The sequence below is a fragment of the Gracilinanus agilis genome, chromosome 2 (assembly GCF_016433145.1).
Source record: "Gracilinanus agilis isolate LMUSP501 chromosome 2, AgileGrace, whole genome shotgun sequence".
NCBI classification, from domain to species: domain Eukaryota; kingdom Metazoa; phylum Chordata; class Mammalia; order Didelphimorphia; family Didelphidae; genus Gracilinanus; species Gracilinanus agilis.
Window position 1 is genome coordinate 485,006,540 of NC_058131.1, and position 21,402 is coordinate 485,027,941.

At 37.2% G+C, this 21,402-nt stretch overlaps 1 protein-coding gene across 1 annotated transcript in view; it reads left to right on the top strand.

Annotated features, from left to right (window-relative positions):
* Window positions 1-19,423: 19,423 nt before the first annotated feature.
* ADCK1 (aarF domain containing kinase 1) overlaps window positions 19,424-21,402 on the top strand; it is a 101,845-nt gene continuing 99,866 nt past the window's right edge. Inside the window, exon 1 of the mRNA XM_044662115.1 lies at window positions 19,424-19,620. Coding sequence (XP_044518050.1) covers window positions 19,424-19,620 — 197 coding nt within the window. The remainder of the gene's footprint in view (window positions 19,621-21,402) is intronic.

A 21,402-nucleotide genomic window follows, 5' to 3' on the forward strand; every position in this document is an offset into this window, starting at 1 on the left:
GCAGTCCCTGTTCTCTGGCTTGGCTGTGGCCAGACTGGGCCAGAGGGGTAGTGGAGAATAAAGCTCCAGCTTCTACTGGATCAGTAGCCTCCAGTCCTGATTGTCAACTAGTTATAGATATTAGATTGACAGGGTCTCCAATCCCCATTCCTTATCCTGATTATCCTTTCCCTGATTATAGATTATAGATAAAGAGACTTTAACAAGTACCTTCCTGAGTGGTCTTTATATCATGACCCTTGGGGAGGGAGTCAATGCAGGCAGATATCAAACGTGATCCAAGGCAAATAAAAAGCCCTATGAAATAATTTTTAGGTAGTTTGATTTGTATGGCATTGCATAAGTAAATTAATTTAGGTAGAATTGTCATTTTTATTATATTGGCTAGACCAGTGATGGGCAAACTTTTTAAAAAGGGGACCAAAGGAAAGGAAATGCTCACCTGTCAGTCTGTTTCTAAGGCAACTCTTCTGAAGTTTCATTGTATTGTATCCTACTTATTGTATTCATCAGATTAGGAATAAAGTTGCAGGGCCAGATAGAACATTTCAGGGGGCCCACACCTGGCCAGTGGGCAGTAGTTTGCCCATCACTGGACTAGACTATTCCAGGATCAATGAATGAATGTTTTTCCAGTTGTTTAGGTCTGACTTTATTTGTGTGAAAAGTGTTTTATAGTTGTGATCATGTAGTTCCTGGGTTTGTCTTGGCAAGTGGACTCCCAAACTATATCAGGTTTTTTGGGGCAGGCCAGCATCATAACCACAGAGGACCTGCGCTGGGTCAGGCAGCTTAATAAATAGATTTTTAGGAGTTCATTATTCATACCTTCCCTTGAACATTCCAAAAATCTTTAATTGGTGATAGCTAATTAAGAGTTTATCCATCAATCTATTTACCCCTCCCATTACCTACATCATAAAGAACACATATACAGAAAAAAAGCTCTTGTCCCCTTCACTTGTTAACCAAATTATGTTAAAAAGGAAGCTATTCTTTGGGAATTCCTGGCTGTTCCTCATACTGCTTCTACTGTTCTTCCCTCTTACTCCAGTGAAATGGTTCCTAACTGCTGTCTCTCCACATTTTCTTTAGCTGAACCCTGGATTCACCCTGTCTTTTGTTGCTTTTGTTGCTACTAAATTTGTTTTGAGTTGGTTTCTTTTCTTTTCTTTTTCTCTTTTGCATGGTTTGGAGATGAATTTGGACGAGCTGAGAATGTTCCTTACTCTGTCCTCTTACCTGTGAAGCCTCTTTAAGATAAATTGATATTCTAAATTGATGTCACCTTTGGCTTCTTTATTCTCCACTTGGCAAGGAAGTCATGTTTACTAACTGAGTCAGTTTCCAAGCTCTTTTGGTCTCATTCTTGTCATATTTATATAGCTTTCCTTAGGAAATGGTGATAGTCTGTGTTGATGTCTACTCTTTTATTAATTTCCTATTTTTTAATTTTAGTTGCTTGTTTAAATAAAATTAGAATTGCCTCAACTGCATGCCATGCCTCATTTTTATTTTCCTCCTAATTTGGCATTGGTTCTGAACTTTGCTCTAATTTAGTGGTTTGGTTATATATGATTACACATATCTGATTTGGAAATAACTTCCACATCAGTGACTAGTCATTTCCTGTTTTTTCATCTACAGTCATTTAAAAATATTTGTGATGTTATGGTAGCTTTGCCATATTCTATGCCTTCTGATCTTTCTTAGACTTCTGTAATAATCTTCTGATTGAGATACCTTTAGTGTCTCCTCTTCTAACCCATTCTATATAGCACCACAAGACTAATCTTCCTAAAAATACTAATTTCATCAGCTTTCTCTTGGGTTAAAGAAACAGTGAACTAGAGCAAGAGTCACGATGATATAAAACTTATTTCTTCAGTGAAAGTGACAGAGCTTTCTTCCTCTCACATTTAAAAACCTAACCTCCAAAAGGGAGGGTGAGGAACAAGGACCCCCCCCATAAACACAGTAGTCTAACTGGAGGACCTCAATGACAGAAATAGGAGACTTTTTGCTCCCTATATCTTAATGACATCAATGGAAAAATGGGCATTGGGAACAATAGCCAAAAGTATGTTAGAAAACATGGTTCAAGAATAAATTATTTTTATTTGAGGCTGGTTTATTTGTTTGTTTTTACCTCTTCTACCTCTGTAGCAGACCTTGTACTTAAGGTAGAATTATTATAGTGGTCTTCTTACCAGAAGGCAGCCAGGTGACACAGTAGGTAGAATGCCAAACTGACCAGGAAGAATCACTTCTCTCTGATTTAAAATCTGGCTTTAGGCTCTTGCTGGCTGTGTGACGCTGGGCAAGTCACTTAACCCTGTTGCCTCAGTTCCCTCATCTGTAAAATGGGCTAGAGAAAGAAATGGCAAACCACACCATTATCTTTGGATATGGATATAAGGGGTCATGAAGAATTGAACATGATTGGATAAAAACTTCTTACCGGAGTACTCTGATATGAATGGACCAAGTGTCTCATGTTATTTTCTGTTTCTTACAAAAGTAATATGGATAATAAGTGCTATAGGAGTTTAGAGAAGGGAGAGACCAGTATGGGTTGGAGTGATTGGAGAAGGCCTCATGTAGAAACTGGCACTTGAGAAGGTTAGAGGGAATAGTTGGAGCAAAGTTCACATGCAGGAATGAGTAGAGCATATACAGAGTAGCTAAGTGGACAGAGCGTCAGGTCTGGAAACAGGAAGAATTGAGCTCAAATACATCTTCAGACAATTACTAGCTGTGTAATCGTGGGCAAGTCATTTAATCTCTACTTGTCTTATTTTCCCCAACCACAAAATGGGGATGATAATGATAGCACCTCCCTCCCAGAACTGTTGTATAGAACAAATGAAATAATATTCTTAAATGCTTAGCACACAGTAGGCTCCATAAATGTTGTTATTATTATTATTAAAAGCATTGAGGATAGCAGATCTAATGGGGAGAATATATGGTAGAGCAGAGCAAGATTAAATGGATAAATAGGGTTGGGCCTGGTTCTAGAAAGCCTTGATGTTGCCTGAGTTTAGATTTCATATTACAAGCAATGAGGAACAACTGATTTTTTTGTCCATTTGTTTTGTTTTGTTCATAGAGGGGGAATGAGCTGATGAAATTAGCATTTTAGAAAGATTAGTCTCGTGGTACTATATAGGATGGTTTAGAAGAGGAGACACTAAAGGTATCTCAATCAGGAGATATTACAGAAGTCTAACTGTAGGATGTTGACACCATGAAGAAAGATGTGACAAAGGGACTGAAAAGGATATTCTCCACCATATAGAAAACATTTATTTAAAACATTTTTTCTCTTATTTTTCCCCCAATTACATGTCATCTTTTTAACATTCATTTTTAAAATTTGAGTTCCAAATTCTCTTCCTCTCATCCTTCCATCCTCCTTGAGAAAGCTAGTAGTTTGATATAGATTATACATGTGCAGTCATGCAAAACATTATTTCCACATTAGCCATGTTGCAAAGAAAACACAGACGGAAAAAATGGGAAAAACCAAGAAATTGATCTGCATTCATACTCCATTATTTCTTTCTCTGGAGGCGGTAAGCATTTTTCATCATAAATACAGGAGACATTTAAAGGAAGAATCCACAAAACTAATTGGCATAGGGTATGTGGAAGAGGGAAGTATAAAAAATGAGGGTTTCTATTTCTATGTAACCACCTGAGGGAGCTTGTGAGCAAGTTTAGGCACTGGTAGGATCCCTTGGTCTGCAATGGTGGCATTGTTTTTGCCATCTGTTCGTTCTTAGTTGAGGGCTTCCTGTTAGACTACTGTGCTTGTGTGGGGTCCTTGTTCCTCAACCTCCCTCTTGGAGGTTTGGTTTTAAAATGGAAGAGGAAAAAAACCCTGAGTCACTTTCATCGAAGAAATCATTTTTATATCATTATGGCTCTTGCTCTCATTCCCTGTTTCTTTAATCCAAGAGAAAAATCTAGGTGTATCCTGGAGTCTTTCATGTAAGGTTTAGGAAAGTAAAAGAGACTTCATTCTCCTTCTCCGCTGCCCTCCCCAAAAAACAAATAGAAATATCTACTTGTTCCCATGGAACCATTGATCTCTTCATTCCTTCAGTAAGAGGATCTGACTTCTTTGTGGGATCCAGAGGCCAGTGTGTTCCTGGAGTACCTGAGTGCTGAGGAAAAGACCCTGCAGAGGACATAGGTCAGAGAATCATTCAATCCCACACTTGAAAGAGATCTCAAAGGCCTTCTAGATCAATCCATACGTGAGTAAGAAAATTCTCTCTGATATCTCAGACATGTCCCTGGAGCTAGGAATTATTGCATTGAAAAGATCTAAATGGAGTGACACAACAAGGTTATTCTTCCTCACTACATTACTCTTCCTCTCATATACCTAGTTTTAGACATATACATATAGAATTACATATAACATATTAAATATATTTATATATAATATTTACAACAATTTATTTCATATATAAATATATCTATAAAACTAGGTATATATACACACATACATTTATATACACACACATATTTATATACATATACACATTTATATATGAACATATTTTAAATGTATACATAGTTATAGATATACAAATATGTATACATATACAACACATTTAAACATACACGCATATATTTATATATTATACATACATTTCATATATTAAATTTGATATTATTTAAATCAGTTTAAATTTAAATAAAATTTCTATATTGAAATTTATATCTACATAAATATATATTTATGTCTATACATACAGTATGCATAGATATATTTATGTGTATATGCACATATTTATTTATACACACATTTAAATAAAGAAACATATTTATATACAAATATATCTCTCTATATACACATATATATATTTTATGTATACACACATATTTATAGGTATATACACACATTTGTATATACACACATGTTTATATATAGAAACAAATATTTATATACAAGTATATCTAAACATATTTATATATGGACACATATTTATTTATATATGTACATGTATCTATTGGTATATACACATCTGTTCATATATACATGTATACTTGTATATGTGTATATATTTTTAAATGTTCATACATTATATATACCTAAAAATGTTCATTTCTATATACACATATAGAGTGTGTGTGTGTGTGTGTGTGTGTGTGTGTGTGTGTGTGTGTGTTTTCATGTATAAAGTGTAGTTCGCCCATGGAGCTCAGTCCTTTGGGCATGTGCCATCTCATCTGCCTGCTGCCAACCCATGTGGATGCTTGAGAAGCCTGAGTCTAGGCAGGCATGATGGAGGCCTCTGCCTTCCACATCATGCAAAGGTGTTCTTTGACCGTTTCCTGTTTGTTTATTTCATGATAAAGAAAAACTTTTAAATTGGATTTAATGCAGTGGTTCCCAAACTTTTTTGGCCTACCGCCCCTTTCCAGAAAAAATATTACTTGGCGCCCTCTGGAAATTATGAAACTATTCATTGAACTCAGAATAGAATGTAATACAAAAAAAGTGTGGCCATCACCACCTTCCTGGATTGCTGCAGCACCCACCAGGGGACAGTAGCGTCCACTTTGGGAATCACTGCTTTAATGGCCTAGAAAGGAATATGTGCACACACACACACACAAAAGCATGAGTAGCCTAAACCTGGCTCTTTTCTAGTGGCAATCAAGGGAAGATAGGCTGTAATCCTCTCGGATGGAGAGAAGCTTTGAACACTTAACTCCCCATCAGGGCTGCTATGTGACCTTGATCACAGTACACTGGAGTTTCTATCTCTTGGGTTTCATTCTTTCTCTTAAATGAGCTCTGAAAAACTGGAGGGCCCACCAGAGGTCTACAAACTAGCATCCATACCAGAATTTGGCAGGAACTGAATCTAATGAACCAACTCAGCCTCAAATAGGGACCTGGTTGATCAACCTGGGAGCCAAGATACTGTGTCCTGTACACTCTCTTTTCTACATTTGGAAATGAATTTTGTGGGACCAATGCTTTGTAGTATTTGCTTTTTTTAAATTTGAGGCCATTCTCCATAGGGACTAAGGTAGTTGAGGAGAGAGTGGGTCTGCCCCTCTCTTTTTTTTCCTTCTAAAACCTCCATCTTCTGCCTTAGAATCAATACTCTGTATTGGTTCCAAGGCATAAGCAGGAAGGGATGGGCAATGGGGGTTAAGTGACTTACTAAGACATCTAGGAAGTGACTGAAACCAAATCTGAATCCAGGACCTCCCATCTTTAGGCTGGCTCTCAGATCCACTGAGCCACCTAGCTGTCCCAGCCTGCCCCTCTTGAATCCACTTTGATCCTTTTCACATAAACTAAAATCTGACTGTCTTGCCCATCTTATTCTTAAAGTGTAAAATTTTATACTAATGCCTATTACATTTCATATTACTAGATTTAGCAGCCCAGATTATAGCTTAAAATCTTTTCTGACTCTGTTGTCCAGTGTTCTAGCTATCACCTCCAACATTTATCACTTTCACTTCCTTGTCATATTGGCCAATCAGTACCACAGTTATTTTATTTTACATTTCTCTATTCACGAGTGATTTAGAACATTTTTTCATATCATAGTTGATAGTTTTGATTTCACCTGGAAAAGACTTGTTCATATCCTTTGACCATTCCAGCATTGATCTCTTAATGATTATTCTTTGGGTTAATTAATAAATTGTGATGTTTTTATTTTGGCTGTATTTTATAATGCTTTAATTATATTATTTATACCAAGATATTAAACACACATACATGTATGTATGTAACAGGATCTGTGCAGAAGTTTCCCTGACTGGTTTTGGCCAGTTTAGTGTCAGAGTATTTTAAGGATGGTGAAGATCCTTAACTGCTACTGGCTAACCATGTGTGACTCTGAAGGACTCAATGCTTTGGAAATAATGAAGTTATTCCCCTTATGGACCACAAAGTAGGAAGACACAGTGACTAAGTGGACCTTTTTAAAGGGAGTATCTCCCCTTCTCTCTTCTCCCTTTAGCTCTTATGAGCTTTTATTATATTGTTGTATTCTTATGAAAAGTGGGTGGAGAGGTTTGCTTTTCCCTTACCTCAGCAGAAATATTAGACTTTGAGCACATAGTAACTAAAGCAAATGCCTAAGTGGGCCTGACTTTCATTTTGGAGTTAACTCTTCTGTGTTTGTTCTTTCATGTTCATGAGAGACCAAACAATAATCCTAAAATAGATGTGTGCAATCTTTTTATTTTTTAATTTATTTTTGTTTTTAAAATTTTATAATAAAAGATTTTTCCATGGTTACATGATTCGATTCATGTTCATCTTCCCTCCACCCACACCCACCCCCCCCTGTAGCCAACGTGTATTTCCACTGGTTTTTACATGTGTCATTGATTAAGACCTGTTTCCATATTGTTGATAGTTGCACTGGGTTGGTTGTTTAGAATCTACATCCCAAATCATATCCGCATCAACTCATGTGTTCAAGCAGTTGTTTTTCTTCTGTGTTTCTATTGCCATAGTTTTTCCTCTGAACGTGGATAGTGTTCTTTCTCATAAGTTCCTCAGAATTGTCCTGGATCATTGCATTGCTGCTAGTAGAAAAGTGTATCCATCTCTGTGTACAATGTCCTTCTGGTTCTGCTCCTTTCACTCTGCATCAATTCCTGGAGGTCATTCCAGTTCACATGGAATTCCTCCAGTTCATCATTCCTTTCAGCACAATAATATTCCGTCACCAACAGATACCACAATTTGTTTAGCCATTCCCCAATTGAGGGACACCCTCTCATTTTCCAGTTTTTTGCTACTATAAAAAGCATGGCTATAAATATTTATGCAAACATTTTTCCTTATTATCTCTTTGGGATACAAACCCAGCAGTGGTGTGGCTGGATCAAAGGGCAGACAGTCTTTTAAAGCCCTTTGAGCATAATTCCAAATTGCCTTCTAGAATGGTTGGATCAATTCACAACTCCACTTGCCATGCATTAGTGTCCCAATTTTGAAGGAAACCTTATGAGTTCAAGAAGTTTGTATATCCTATATCTTCAATAAGATTCCTGGCCACAGTGGGTTGAAGGACCTGGAAAGTTAGCCTGGAGAAAAAAGAAGACTCAGCAGAGACATGGTAGTTGTCTTCAAGTATTTAAAAGACAAATTCTTGAGGAGGAGGGATTAGACTTATCAATTTTGGCCTCAGAGAGCATAAATAAGAGCAACAGGTAGAAGTTGCAAAGAGAAAACTTTATATCAGATGTTAGGGAAAACTTCCTGATAAATAGAGTTGTCCAAAAGTGAAGTGGATTGTCTCAAGAGGTGGTGAGTTTACTTCTTGCAGGTCTTCAAGAAGAAAGCGAATGACCACTTATTGGATATATCATCATGGTAATTCTTTTCAAGTATGAGTTAGAATATACACCTGCCTGATAGTTGCCTTCCAATTCTCAAATTCTGTGCCCAGTGGGGTTTCCCTGCTAGGTAGGATGCCACTGATCGGGGAAGGAGTGCAGCTCCTGGTTTGGTTTGCCAGAAGCCATGGATCTGAAGGGAATTATTTAGATAATATGGAGCCTAGATGAAATGTAAAAAATGTATCTTCAGTGGTGTGACAATTTGTTTCATTTTCTCATGTTCAAATTTCCACCTCCCAGAAAGTATAACTATAGATATAAATTACTGAGTCCTGTTTTGTCTTTCTATGTATGCTTGTGGTTCTTGGTGTGTTAAGCATTTATTTTATGTAGCAGGCTTAACTGTTCCATACCTGATTCATATTGTTCAATGATTACTTTCTTTTACTTCTCCACATTGGAGAGGCTCTAGATATGAGCAAAGTCTATATTTTAAATAAATCTTTTCCAGAGTACCAGAAGAGGGACATAACAAATCAAAGAGTTCAGAAAAAGGAATCTTATCCTTATTTTAGATAATTGGGCTCCCCTAGACCTAAACCTAGTCTGAAAACATAAGCCAAGCCCTGAGAAGGGCTTCTTAGTGGAAAAGGAAGGGCAGAGTGTCCAAGCTCTTTGGACCAAGACTGTGGTTGTACTTGTTAGATATATAATATATATCTATATATTATCTACATAATATAACTACCTAATTGTGTGAAACCTATTTTGGCTGTTATAGTGAATTCATTTTCATATGATTTGACTTATTTCCGTGTTATTTTCTCTGTTTGCTTAAAACATTGGGTTTTACATTTCTCAGGAAGCCGGAAAAGCTGCTACTGCTTTCTTTATTCTGATTAAACTACAGTTATTTCAATACTTGGAGATTTTAACAAAGGAAAAAAGATAACATAGGATAGCAGCAGGAGTGAAAGAAAGCAAACCAAAACTTGGCACTCCTCGCATAAAAGGAGCTAACCAATATCCTCTCATCCTCATTCTAGGGCTAATATGTTTGCAGCCAACAGATCTGGCTCTCAGGCCCTTTTTCTTCTTCAGAATGGGGCTGGTGTTTGGCATTATTCACATCTCTAGTCTTCTCTCAAGTCTTTTGAGGAGATTCTCTCTATCCCTGCTGTCACCTTTTCTAGGCAACTGAAGGATGGTCTGAAATTTAATTCCCTAAGAAAAACTAGAAAAGATACCAAGACCCACAGCATCCATCTCACATGACCTTTCCCGGGTGTAGAGGGTCAGCACAGACAAAGAAGCCCTGATCACTCTTGATGGTTTCTGGCTCTAATTATAGAAAGCTTTTAGCTATTGTTCCATAATTGCTCACTGCAGTTGGGTTTGGGCATTGTTGTTTGACAAAAGGCTGGTTTCTTGTGGGTTGTTCTTTTTTTTTTCTTTTTCTTTTCTTGGTCTATCGCCATTTCAGCTTCTAGCAGTTCCGCTAAAGAGATGAAAAAGAGGCATCGTTAGGCATCATACATACTCCACAGACGAGCAATCCTACCCCTTCATCCACCATCCCCATCTTTTCCCTGTTATCCATTGCTAGACAATTGCAAAGTTTCTAGGGACCACTGGAACCCTATTGTTTTGGATATAAAGTTAGCTTCTTCACTATACAGGAGGGTTGGTGGATCAGTCTGCCTCATAAAACCAACTTGGGTAAAGGGATGGAAGGGAAATCCCTTTACTATTCATAATATGGGTTAGTAGGGGGAATAGGAAAGGCAGGAGAAACTCTAAAGCAGTGATTCCCAAAGTAGGCACTACCGCCCCCTGGTGGGTGCTGCAGCGATCCAGGAAAGCAGTGATGACCACAGGTGCATTTATCTTTCCTATTAATTGCTATTAAAATTGAAAAAAAATTAAATTCAGGGGGCTAAGTAATATTTTTTCTGGAAAGGGGGTGGTAGGCCAAAAGAGTTTGGGAACCACTGCTAAAGTCACTAATGGAATAGCCAGTCCTCCATTAAGTGAAACCCTTTGGAGGATATAACAAACAGCTAAATAAATAAATATGTGATGTCAGTTCACTAGGAAGAGATTCTCCAAGATTTTCTTCTCTCCTCTTCATTTCTCTTTCCATCTGTAAAGGTTTCAAAGGTTGTTTAACAAATATCTAGGGCAAAGTCTAGCACCTTTGATACCTATAGTGCCCCTACTCTCACTCCTCCTCAATCTCTACTTGCATTCAATAAAAAGTAAAATCCTTGTAGGCAGACACCAGCTTTCTATTTCTAGTGCCTAGCCTTGAGCTTGGCACATAATAACCAGAATTTATATAGTACTTTAAATTTTGTAAGAAATATTATTTTCATCAATCTTCATAACAACCTTGCAAGGGAGGTACAATTATTATCACCATTTTACAGACAAGGAAGCTGAGGCTTATGGCTTTGGGTCACACAGCTTGTGAGTGTCTGAGGCAGGATTTGAACTGAGGACTTCCAGACTATCAGCACTGTGCTTATTTTACTAAACATTTATAGGCTTGAATTGAAATTATTTGCCACACTTATTCAAAAGCTGATCTTAAAAATTCATTGAGCCTTTTCACCTTCACAGGAACTGCACAGACACCTTTAAGTGTGAATTCTTAAAGCTTTCTCACAGGGGAAATCAGTATTCTCTAGCCCATTTAACAGAAAATACAACTGATTTCCAAAGAAGATTAGATGATTTGCCTGGGCTAACATAGGGCAATCCTGATTTGGATAAGAGCTTGGTTTCTCATTTTCAGGGCATTCCATTCTCTGACTGGGAAAAGTTTTTCAAGTCACTCAACCTTCATTCTACCCTTGAATTGACAACTTCTCTTTAGCTTTCCATTCCACATAGTAATTCTGGAAACCATGGGTCCTATGAAGAACTAAATAAAGTCCATAGAACCAGCTAAGTAAATAAATAAAAGACGTCAGTTCACTAAGAAGAGATTCTCCAAGATTTCCTTCTCTCTCCTCTTCATTTCTCTTTCCATCTGCAAAATGCAAAATGTTAATAAAAATAATAAAATTTGTTAATAAAAATTATTAAAGTGTTCTATTTATACAGTTGATTTGGATTTATAAAAATACTTTCCTAACAGCAATCCTATGAGGCAAGTAGAGCAGGTAACACCTTCATTTGACAAACATTTGGCAAATGACGAAATGGGAATTGGAACCTAATTTTATATTGTCCTCTTGTTAATGTTTGGGTGAAGGGAATATTTGTACTTCCATTCTTACAATACTTTTGAAGTAATTAACTATAAAACTAATTGATGTTCATTGGTTAAAAAGAATTGGATACTATTCTCTGGTGGCTAAATGGGGGAACGCATTGGAATAGGGGCTCAAGCCAATAGCATTAGGAGAAAATACATCTCCAGCCCTTTAGGAATAACACTAGAATCCCGAGAAGGATATGTAGCTAGTCTTGCTCTGGAAGAGTTAACCAGAGAACTCACTACACTACTAAAAATAATAGTAACAACAATAATACTAGCTGACATTTATATAGAGGTTGGAAATTTTCAAAGTACTTGACATACAGTATTTCACTTGAGTTTAATTGATATCCTGTGAAGTAAATGTAAAAGATATCATTATCCTTATTCTTCATGAGGAAATTGAGACTCAGAGAGATGAAGTGACTTGTCTGTCCATGGACATATATTAAGTTATAGGAGGGGCTCAGGACAGATCAAGCCCACTGAGGAAAGCAGCCACATTTGCTTGATATTGCTGGCAAAGTCCCAATCTCTCACAGGAAGGCGTTGCTGCTCTCAGCCAAAGGTCATCATTAAACCCTGAGTCACCCCTCACTAGGAAGAGCAAAGAAATCCTTGCAACTTGACTGAAAGGATCAAACCTGCCTTTCCCTAAGAACAGATTAGCAATTCCTGTTTCTCACCTGCTACAATGGCCCTTGGATCCAATCACTCATCACCAGACTCCCACACGTGACCTCAACAATGAGTAGGGATCAGAGGTAGTATTTTATTTCCAGAGCAAGTTCTCATCTCCCTTTGGTTCTCTGTCTCTGCATGTATAAAATGAGGGTTGTTGGAATAGATGATCTCAAAGATCTCTTCCCAAATCCCAATAGACTCTTTTAAGTCTAATCTTTTTTGGACAAAATTCTGAAATGTCCATATTACACTTTTAGATAGTTTGTGTGCTGGTAAACATTTAACAACCAGATCTCTCAAAAAAAAAAAGTATGTAAGACATACTTTTTTTAAAAACCCTTGCCTTCTTTCTTAGAATCAATACTGTGTATTGATTTCAAAGCAGAAGGGTGGTTAAGGTCTAGGCAATTGGGGTTAAGGAACTTGGCTGGGGTAACACAGCTAGGAAGTTTCTAAGGCCACATTTGAACCCAGGAGCTCCCTGTCTCTAGGCTTAGCTCTCAGTCCACTGAGCCACCTAGTTGCCCCCCAGGATACACTTTTTTTTTGTTGTTTTTTTTTAAACCTTTAACTTCTGTGTATTGGCTCATAGGTGGAAGAGTGGTAAGGGTGGGCAATGGGGGTCAAGTGACTTGCCCAGAGCTACACAGCCGGGAAGTGTCTGAGGCCAGATTTGAACCTAGGATCTCCCATCTCTAGGCCTGGCTCCCAATCCACTGAGCTACCCAGCTGCCCCCCAGTATACACTTTTAAAATTTAATCTTTATTATAAATAGTTTCAGAATTCTGCATTTCTGCACCAATTCCTCCTTCCTTCCTTTCTTTCTTTCTTCCTTCCTTTCTTCCTTTCTTCCTTCCTTCCTTCCCTCTTTCTTTCTCTCTTTCTCTCTTTCTCTCTTTCTTCCTTCCTTCCTTCCTTCCTTCCTTTCTTCTTCTTTCTTTCTTTCTTTCTTTCTTTCTTTCTTTTCCTTACCTTACAGCATTGGTTCTAAGGCAAAAGAGTGGTAAGGGCTGGGTAATGGAGGTTAAGTGACTTGCCCAGGGTCACATAGCTAGGAAGTATCTGAGGCAACATTTGAATCCAGGACCTCCTGTCTCTGAGCCTGGCTCTCGATCTACAAGTCCTGATTTATAGCTTGGATTTCTTACTTGTGCATTTAATCCAAGTACTTATTTGTGTAAGGGTTCACACTGAAAATTCAACATTGGGCTTTAAGAGCCAGGTACAGCACACCACTCTTAGGTCTTAGCTACCTCAGAAATATGAGGAGCAGAATCACTCAAACACAGCCTGAAAGAAGCCACTTAATTTTCCTTTATAACTTTAGCTGCTGTTTCTATGTAGGTTCTTTTCATTTTATCCAAGTCCACAACTAGAGAATCAATCTTTATCTCTCAGCCTGTCTTACCTACATATCTTAGCAGTTGCCAAGTCCTGTCAATTCTACTTCCACAATATCTGTTACATGTGTCCCCTTCTCCCCAGTCACACAATAACTACCGCAGTTCAGACACTTCTAGCCTGGGCTATTGCAGTCTCCTTTTAATTGGTCTCTCTGCCTTGTCTCTCCTTTTTTCTAATCCATCTTTCATACAACTGCCAAAATGATATTGTTGGAGCTCAAGTCTATATGTCATCACTCTTTTGCTCGTTCCATAAGCTCCAGTGGCTTTCTATTGTCCCTAAGAGCAAATACAAACTCCTTTGTTTGATTTTTTGAAGCCTCTCACAACCTAGCTCCAATCTCCCTTTGCAGGCTTATTATATAAGTTACTCTCCTTCAGTATCTACAGTCCAGTCAAAGGGGACTTCTTGTTGCTTTTCATATATGACATTCCATCTATCTCTGGTCTCTGTGTATTTACAAGGAAAACACTTCCTCCTTATCTCCACCTTTTATAATCTTTCAAAGTTCAGATCAAACTCTACCTCTTATCAGAGGTCTTTCCTGAATCCTCCAAAGAGCTAGAATCTCTCTCTTAGAGGAAGCCAGGTAGCACCCATAATATTGCTTTATATTTACTTTGTATATCTAACAAAAAAAAAATCTATTCTGCATTTCATCTTTTCTGAGGCTGAGGCACTTCATCTTTTCCTGCTTCATTCAGGGAAGGTCTGGAAAAAAAATGATCTGTAGGGGGAGTCAGCACAACCATAAAGTACAAAAGTAGTGATTCACGTATGTGGAGAACATATGTGGCAAAAGAGTAACTCACAAATTTATTTATTTTTAAACACTTGCCTTTTGACTCAGTATCAGTTCTATGACAGAAGAAGGCTAAGGGCTAGGCATTTGGAGTTAAGTAACTTGCCCAGGGTCATATAGCTAGGAAGTGTCTGAGGCCAGATTTTTGAGCCCAGATCCTCCTGACTTGAGGCCTGGTAATCTATCCACCATGCTACCTAGTTGCCCCAACCCCTAGTTATTGGAACCATTTCTCCCTTTGAGGGGAAAAAACTATGAGTTCCCATTCAGTATAGCTTTCTGCTGGGATCTAACTAAAGGTTGGTAACCTTAATGAAATCCATAGCTAGCTTTCTTTCTTCCTCAAGTGATCATGCTTCGTCCTTCAGGCTCTCCTGGTATATCTCTAAGTCAATGTTTGTCCATCTGTGTCTGAGGGGCGCTTTCCCACTGCCTGCCTACCTTGTTGCCCCCTGACACAAATAAAAGCATCTGTCTGCCTCCTTCTTCAAATCTGAAGTCCTCTACACTTTGGCCTGGGGCTAGCATGAGACTGGTCTGAAATGTACATTTCAGCACAACAAAATCATGGTTACTGTACATGGTACAGATATAACTGCACTGCTTCATTTGTCCTGGGCATCATCCTACCAACAAAAAGAATTCTCTTTAAAGTCTGATTTTCTTGAAAAACATGATCAATCACATGGTTTGATGGGGATATGATTGGGGTTTTGATGTCAAAAGATTACTCTATTGCAAATACGTATAACATGGAAATAGGTTTTGAACAATGATACATGTATAACCTAGTGGAATTGCTTGTCAGCTCCAGGAGGGGAGAGGGAAGAGGGGTGGAAAAGATCATGAATCATGTAACCATGGAAAAATATTCAATTAAAAAAAAAAAACAAGGCACCCAAAATTGGGGGAAAAAAAAAGTCTTATTTTCTTCACAGTATGCCCAGGGTTGGTGTTATTATTTACTGGAGGCTCTAAGTCCTCTCCGTAACATCACAAAATATATATCACTGTTTCATAAAGAGCAGAATTTTCTGGCAATAAAATAAGTACATTCACAAAAAGTAATTTTTAAAATAATAATATTTTATTTTTTCTTCAATTACATGAGGAAATTTTTTCTTTTTTTTTAAAGTTTGAGCCAAATTCTCACCCTCCTTCCTCCTTTCCCTTCCTCTTCACTAAGACAACAAGCAATCTGATATAGATTTTACATGTGTAATAGTATAAAACATCTTTCCAATCAGTCATTTTGTGAAGGAGAACTCGAACTCAAAAAGTGAAGAAATAAAGTGAAATATACCTCTGTCAGTCTGCATTCAGGCTCAGTTCTTTCTCTTTTCATCATGAGTCCTTGAGGATTGTCTTGAATCACTGTATTGCTAAGAATAGTTAATTAATTCATAAATATTCATCATATAATATTGTTACTTTTGGGCAATGTTCTCCTGGTTCTGTTCACTTCCCTTTACATCAGTTCATGTAAGTCTTTCTAGTTTTTCACAGAAAAAAATATTTCAAAGAATTCCTAAAGGTTATCCAATTGCCTATTATTATTTCCTTTTATTTTTTAGGACTCAGGGTCATTCCAAATGCAAATTTTGATGATCTAAAAAAGCATCTTTTGTTCATAAGAATATTATTTATCATTATTATTATTAATTGATTGACCAAAATCTGACTTGTGAAATAAGGGAAGACTGTTTGATATTCCTCAGACAGTAGCTAAAAGGGAGTCAAAGGGGTTCAGTTATTTGTTAGCTGCCCTTAGCTAATTGTTGAAAGAAGGATTTCCCTGACTGCAAGTCTTCTTGGTTGTCTTGGTGACATGTAAATCTTTCCCCTTGATTATATTTGTGAACCCTCTAAATGTAGTTTAATCTGTCACCTGACTTAGTTTACCTATAGAGTTTGTTTGATTAGTTTTGTTTCCTTGAGGGATATGTAAGATTTTGACTCTATTTAACCAAGTTTGTTCAACTTTTAGGAAGGAAATATGCTATTATGGAACTACTACTTCTTTAACTTTTCTGGTGAATGTACAAGATTGCAATATGCAAAAAAATCTGGTCACTCTGATGTAATTTTGCCTATAAGAAGCCTCTTTAGAATCCTAATGGCTGTTCTGTTTTTGTTTTTTTCTGAAGCCTGAACATAAGTTTGAATATTATAATAAAATTATAGTTTCTGAGATGCATTAAATCTATTTTGGCTGTAGTAAACTATTACATGAATTCAAAGAGGAGATATTTATGCCATGACCTTATATTGCCTAACCCCAGGCACTACAAACTTTATTTCAGAGTGGCAAATGTGGTGGTAATCAATAATTTAGTTAAGTGAGAAGCTATAATTTGCATGAAATGGAGACAGTAATGACAATATCTGGCATTTCTATATAGCTTTAAAATCTGAGAAATTTTACATTTATTATTTTATATATAACTTACAGCAACCTTGTGGTACTGCCAATATTATCTTCGTTTTTTAATCTTAAAAATTTTTATTAAATTAAAAAAAATTTATAATTCTTACCTTCCATTTTAGAACCAATATCGTATATTGGTTCTAAGGCAAAAGAGTGGTAAGGGCTGAGTGGTAAGGGCTAGGCAATGGAGATTAAGTGACTTGCCCAGGGTCACACCACTAGAATGTGTTTGGGGGTCAAATTTGAACCTAGGACCTCCCCTCTCGAGGCCTGGCTCTCAATTCACTGAGCCATCTAGCTGCCCCATTTTTAAAGCTGAGTATTTTTGAAGGCCCTGTCAGAAGCTAAGGAACTTGATTGTTTTATTTTATATTATAATATACATATTTAATATATTATATATAAAGAACTTGTTTTATTTTTATATTATTTATTTACATTTTATATAATTGCATCTTATATAAGGAACTTGACTTTTATTTGCCTTATATATTAAATATTGTGTATATATTATATATATAATGTATCTAGATATATTACACATATGTTATTATAAATATAATATTTTCTTTATTATATTTTGTGTAAAATATAATTTTTTATAAAAATTATTTTATTTTTATAAAATATACATTTTATAAAATATAAAATATTTTATTTTTTATAAAAAATTTTTATAAAAAATAAAAAGCAAGTAAATTGCTTATGGTCACACAACAAATCTTTCAAAGCCAGGTGGGATTTCCAGCCAGGTCTTTGTGAATACAGGACCAGTTTAATGGACCAGGATCCATTATACCAACCTACCTTGGTATTAAGACAGCTTACCGTCATATCATGTAGTCTGCTATTTCCCCTGCATACTCACCAACCCTATGAAATACATAATGAAAAAAATGATGGATTGAGAATATTTGATTTCAAATCTCACTTCTGACACCTAGCTGTGTAACTAAGATCAAGTCACTTAATTTCTCTAAATTTACTTTCTTTTCCATAAAATAGGAGAAATGACACCTGAGGTATCTACCTTTGTAGGGTTGTTATGAGTATATAAAAGATCTTAAATACTTTGATATCCTATATAAATGTCAGTTATTATTCTAATTTTTATTAGAGAAGGCCAAAAAATTATATATATGCCACCACCCTCTTTGTCTTTAGTGCCACCAAACACTCTTCACATAAAACTTTCTGCAACTAAAGTCCTAACCGCCACAAAGTGAAAAACAAATGATGTACACTTGTGATGCTTGTCAAGCAGGACTGGCTTGAACAAATTCCTTGTCTCCTATTTTGATTTCAAGTTCTTTGAGGACAAGAGCTTTTCTTATTAATCAGATCAGTAGGAGTATAGTAACAGATGTTTTCTTACTTTTTCCTGGAATCTTTGGTATTGTTTTTCTGTGAAATAGAACTATCTGTATATTTATACTTGAATGCCTAAAATATAAAGCTGCAATTGACCCTTCACCCCCCATAATACTTTTTAGAATAATAATTTCTTTAATAAGACTTTCTAGTAATAGCAATGTCATTCCCAAATCTACCATATTCATAAAAGCTCCTCTCTCCTTTTAGAGTAAAATCTTATTTGGATATATCTGCAAAGAACCAGAAGAACATTGTACACAGTAACAGCAATATTGTGGGATATCAACAGTGAAAGACTTGGCGTCTCTCAGCAATACAGTGATCCAGGACAATCCTGAGGGATTTATGACAAAGAATGCTATCCACCTCCAGAGAAAGAACTGTTGGGAGTTGGAATGTAGATCAAAGCATAGTATTTTTCACTTTAGTTTATTTGGGTTTTTATTTTGGGGTTTGGTTTTATGAGTAATCTCTTACAACAATGAACAATATGGAAATGTTTTACAAGGTAATACATGCTTAATCCAGATCAAATTGCTTAATATCTCCAAGGAGGGGATAGGGAAGGGAGGGAAGCGACTTGAATCTTGTTCAGAAAACGTGTGTTGAAAATTATGTGTAATTGGTAAAATAAAATATCTTTTAACAAAATCTGCAAAACCTTCCTCTAAAACATGTTTGTAACATCTTCTGTGATTGTTTTTTTCTTCTACTTTTGAATGTCGTTCAGTGTTGGAAGCCAAGCTATATCAATTCAACAAGCATTTATTATGTAAAAAAATTTTTAAAAGATCATTTATTTTCCCAATTACATGTAATAATTTTCCACACACTTTAAGATCCAAATTGTCTCCTCTCTTTTCCCTCTCCACTCCCGGAGATGGTAAGCAATTTGATCTAGGTTATACACGTATTATCATGAAAAACATATTTCCATATTAACAAATATGTAGCACCTGCTATGTGTATAGCTTTTTTTTTTTTTTTAATTATTAAGAAACTAGGGGAGATGGACAATTCTAGACGGTCTGAAAAGGGGATGAGACATAAACACAACTTTACAGGAAAAGAGTATTGAAAAAATACTGATTTTTTGAAAGTGAGGTCCCCCGTTTCTTTCGCTTAATGAAACGATCCAGATGGTTCCAGGTTATAGTGATTTCGCCAGCCCTTCTCCCTCGGGGATTCAAGCAGAACTACAACTCCCAGCATGCTCTGGCACGCAAACCGTTGGAGCTCGCACGGTGGAGAGGAGGTGGCTCGAGAGGAGAATCGCCAGATTCCCCCTACGTAGAAAACGAAAGGTCGGTTGGGGGAAGCCGGTAAGTGACAGTTTGTACTTCCCTGGTTGTATTGACAGTTGGGCCTCGTTCTCTCTGGATGAGCCGAGGGGAGGGAGAAGGAGAGGAAATGTGCCTTTTCTCCAGCTTCCACCAGAACTGGGCAGAATTACAGTTAATAGAACTGTTGCGTGGAATGAAGAAAGTGGATTAAAAAAAAAAAATGAACCGCATGAGAGCTGAGCCTCGGCATCTGGGAAATTCTGAAGGTCCCCTTTGCGGGCGACTTGGTGGCAGGAGGCTCAGCCACTCAGTCCCTGGTAGTCACCGGGTTAAAAAGTGGGCTAAAAGCCGGCCTCGAGGGCAAGCCCGAAGTTTGTCCTTTATTCCCCAGCCGGCAGGCTGACGGGAGGCGTGATTGAGCCTTCTAGAGGTGAGTCCCAGGATTCAGTGCACCGAAGCGACTAAATATTGCAGCGCACACTTCCAGTTTAGCCCCATACCCATTGTTTTACAGATGAGGAAACTGAGACCCATAGGGGCGAAGAGCAGGCTGGCAAGAGATCATTATGTATCGCTTTCTAACGCTAGTCTGGGGAACTGAAGTGATGAATTCTTTGGTCCCGAGGATGACCCATGATGGACATCACTGCCCAGGATGGACAGGTGTGGATGGGGCTGCTGTCTGCATAGATGGAAGAAGTTATTCTTGTGAAAGGAATCCCAGAACCTTGGAAGTATATTGTAGTACAACAAGGGTTATGGAAAACATCCAATTTTTTGGAACAGCCTGCAGAGAAGAAACCTATCTAGGAAGAGTAAAGGGGTACGCTGGATTAGGAGTCAGGAGAATAAAATTGAGTTGTAGTTCATATTCCTTTTTATGTGTGTGCAACTTATTTTATTTTCCTCTTTTATATTCTCTCAATTAACAAGCAAATATTTTCTTTCCCTCTGTAAATTGGCTCTGATTAGTTGTATGACCTTTCTCAAATCACCTAAGCTCCCCAGGTGTCAGTTTCTTTTGCTTGCAGATGGAGTGGTTCCCTGGATGATTGTAAAGTTCTTTGCTATTTCTTTGATTATAGTGACTTATGTAGGTCCATAACCTCTGCCAGAGGTGAAATCTATGCCTCAATAATTAGCCAATCAACAGATTAATTATTAAATCAGAACACATCCCATTGACAAGGCCAATTAGAGAAAGAAAACTAACCCATAGAAGTACCAAACTGTGTGGCTCTGATTGCCCCAGAGGAGAGATCAGTGTGTACTAAAATAGACTGGATGGTACTTGAACATATTCTTTGACTCTCTGTTTTGATTGTAAGCCCTTTTGAGGGCAAGAGATTTTTAAAATTGATTAGACCAGTGCTACACCTATAGAAGATGCTCAACAAAAGTTTCTTCTAATTTAAGGGTTTTTAAGCAAGCTATTTTTAATGAAATCTTCACTAGAAATTTATTTTTAGACAATAGTTGGATATAAAAAAGGTGATGAATGCCATTTCTCTAGTTCATAGCCTTCCATTGACACCCATTACAATGTTAATTGTTAGTTAATTGGCTTGTATTCCACATACTTCTTAGTCACAAAATCTTCATTCATATTTGACTTGGCCACTTGCAAGATGTGACTTGTCAGGGGCAACTGGGTAGCTCAGTGGATTGAGAGCCAGGCCTAGAGACAGGAGGTCCTAGGTTCAAATCTAGCTTCTTCCTAGCAGTGTGACCCTGGGCAAGTCACTTCACCCCCATTGCCTAGCCCTTATTGCTCTTCTCCCTTGGGACCAATGCATAGTATTGATTCTAAGACAGAAGGTA